Raw genomic sequence first — 2,485 nt, 5'->3', positions numbered from 1 at the left:
GGCCCTCACTTCACTAATGAGCCTGACAGAAACACACAGATCGAAGCTCCGCAACGGAAAGCTGACAAGGGTTTTTGCTTGTTTACTGTCAGCAGCTTTATCCTTCTCAGAAATGTTCCTGCGAACAAATACCAGAAAACTACTCGTCTGGAATAGGTTAAAAAGCAGTTTTCTTTCCCTCAGGGCTACTATAATAACACATTTCCCTGGCAGTGTTGCTCTACCAATTTATTTAGCTGCCATGTAGATCCTTAATGTCATACCTTTGCTTGATATGCCTGACATGAATTTGTGAGCTTTACTTTCTCAATCTCAGAATTCCCCCACCGCAGCTTCATTTCTGCTTAATTGATAATAGACTGAAACAATTAGTTAATTGATTAATTGATAGGTGGACAAGAAAATTAATTGACAACCATTTTGAGGAGCCAGGGGGCAGATGCTACATTAGCAAAGAACCAGGCTAGCTGCTTCACCCCATTTCCAGTCTTTACGATAAGCTTTTTGTCATTCTATCTGATTTCAAGTTGAACCTTTGTGAATTTTGTACTTTGAATGGACAAAACTAGCAATTTAATGATGTCATCTTGGGCTCTTTTTCCATTATTTTCATAGACTAAACAATTCAACAACAATTCAAGAAGAGAAAAGTATTAGACACATTAACCAAAAATATGTTGTTCTCTGCCTTTTGTTCAATTCCTTCTGTAAAATGTAAACATTTTCTCTTAACGGCCAAATCCCTGTGAGACTGCATCTGTCCACAACTGAAGAAAATCATCAAAGTCTGTGAAGAAATCCAGCCAATTCAGCACGAGACTGTGGGAGTGTTTTAAATGTTAGTGTAGCTCCAGGTCCCAACAGTGAAACTTTCTGCCTGAGTAATTCAACCTGCTGTGTGCGTGCGTGTGTGTGTTTAACAGTATGAAATTTTAACCTCACGGTTATAGTGACCAAAATTATCGTGATTTTTGGTATTATCGCCGTATTTTTAAAAGTGTGTTCAACGCCTTTAGCCGTAACTTTTTTCCTGCCCGTTCTGCAGACAGGATAACTATCTTTAATAAGGTGTCCTTTGGTATTCTTATAATAACCTAAACATGCCCATGCTTCGACTTAGTTCTCTTAGAGGGCTGATAAATGTCCTGAGTGCTGTCATCTCCTCCTCCCGCCATGATTCCACCTTCAAGGAACACGTTGTAGGCTGCGTAGTGCGCCTGCGAGGCAACTTCAGGGGACTCGGATGAAGCTGGGAAGGATTCCACACACAGTTCCCACCCCGTGGTGATAATAATGATATTATAATTGTTATTGCCAACATTTTTATTGTGGTTTACCATAACACCGGTAATCGTGACATCCCTAGTGCATGTGTGTTTGCGTGTGTGTATGCACGCCCACAAATGAGAGATCAGACTGCAGCTCCAAGGCAACAGTGTGTACCTTCACAGCTGTCCACTGGACTGAGTCCCTCTCCTCTGTTGATGGTCCAGCACATCTTTGTGGGGATCCCAAAGTATCCCATCCCACCTGTGTACATCCGGTACCAGCCCGCCAGGACCACCTGGGGAGCAGAGACGGGTGAGAATCAGTGTGAAGCCCATCTGGCGCAAATTATTCATTTTACATCTTACTTTTGGTGCACATCTGGTGTGCCTAAACTTATTGTAAGATATGACTACGTTTTTAGTTGTTTGAAAGTTATCTCAAAGATCTGCTTCCTTGTGTTTGGGGGCACCTACGGCAATAAGGTAGTCCGTCAGTTGCCGCCTGGGTCATTTACTGGAGACTGGAATAGTCAAAACAGTACGCTGCTTCACACACAAGTGAGTTAAAGAGCAAGTCTGTCATGTTATACCCTCTTTGGCGGACCAAACACTGCTTTGTGAAGCGGTCACTAACTGTGCGCTGCATGTGATTTTTCCCAGAAATGTTGCCACACACACACACACACACACACACACACACACACACACACACACACACACACACACACACACACACACACACACACAGTTTGCAACACTGCAAATACAAGGGCTCATCATGGGGCCATAGGCTCAATCTCCATTGTGTCGCCCTATCGACAATAGATAGTGACTTAACAGACATTTATTTAAATTAAAGTCTTCAGGATTATTACTTTAAAGTCTGATAACAGCGATTTACTACAATAGTGTGCCAAATCGGGATTACCTCTGGATAGAGATTGAATCTCTTCAGCGTGTTAATAACTAGGGGATACTCTGTCAGCCGATCGTTCATGACCATGTGGAGGCCATCCAGGAAAGAGGGAGCCTCAATGATGGTCTTGTAGTAAGAATAATACAGGCCCTGGAACCAAAAGAACATAATTAACACTTGATTAAACTCATACATAACAACTCAAAATTAGAAAGAATTTGAAATAAAAATGTCAAGGCAGAAAGCGGGAGAACAAAAAGACAGAAAGAAAAAAGGAGATGCTTGGAGAGGGAGAGAGAGA

General features: G+C 42.1%; 1 protein-coding gene across 1 annotated transcript in view; it reads right to left on the bottom strand.

Annotated features, from left to right (window-relative positions):
* dpy19l1l (dpy-19-like 1, like (H. sapiens)) overlaps positions 1-2,485 on the bottom strand; it is a 26,175-nt gene that overhangs the window by 20,375 nt on the left and 3,315 nt on the right. The window contains exons 4-5 of the mRNA XM_032517573.1: positions 2,197-2,334; positions 1,444-1,564 (exon numbers count right to left, since the gene is read on the bottom strand). Coding sequence (XP_032373464.1) covers positions 1,444-1,564; positions 2,197-2,334 — 259 coding nt within the window. The remainder of the gene's footprint in view (positions 1-1,443; positions 1,565-2,196; positions 2,335-2,485) is intronic.

The sequence above is a fragment of the Etheostoma spectabile genome, chromosome 6 (assembly GCF_008692095.1).
Source record: "Etheostoma spectabile isolate EspeVRDwgs_2016 chromosome 6, UIUC_Espe_1.0, whole genome shotgun sequence".
NCBI classification, from domain to species: Eukaryota; Metazoa; Chordata; class Actinopteri; order Perciformes; family Percidae; genus Etheostoma; species Etheostoma spectabile.
This window is presented reverse-complemented; position numbering and strand designations above follow the sequence as displayed.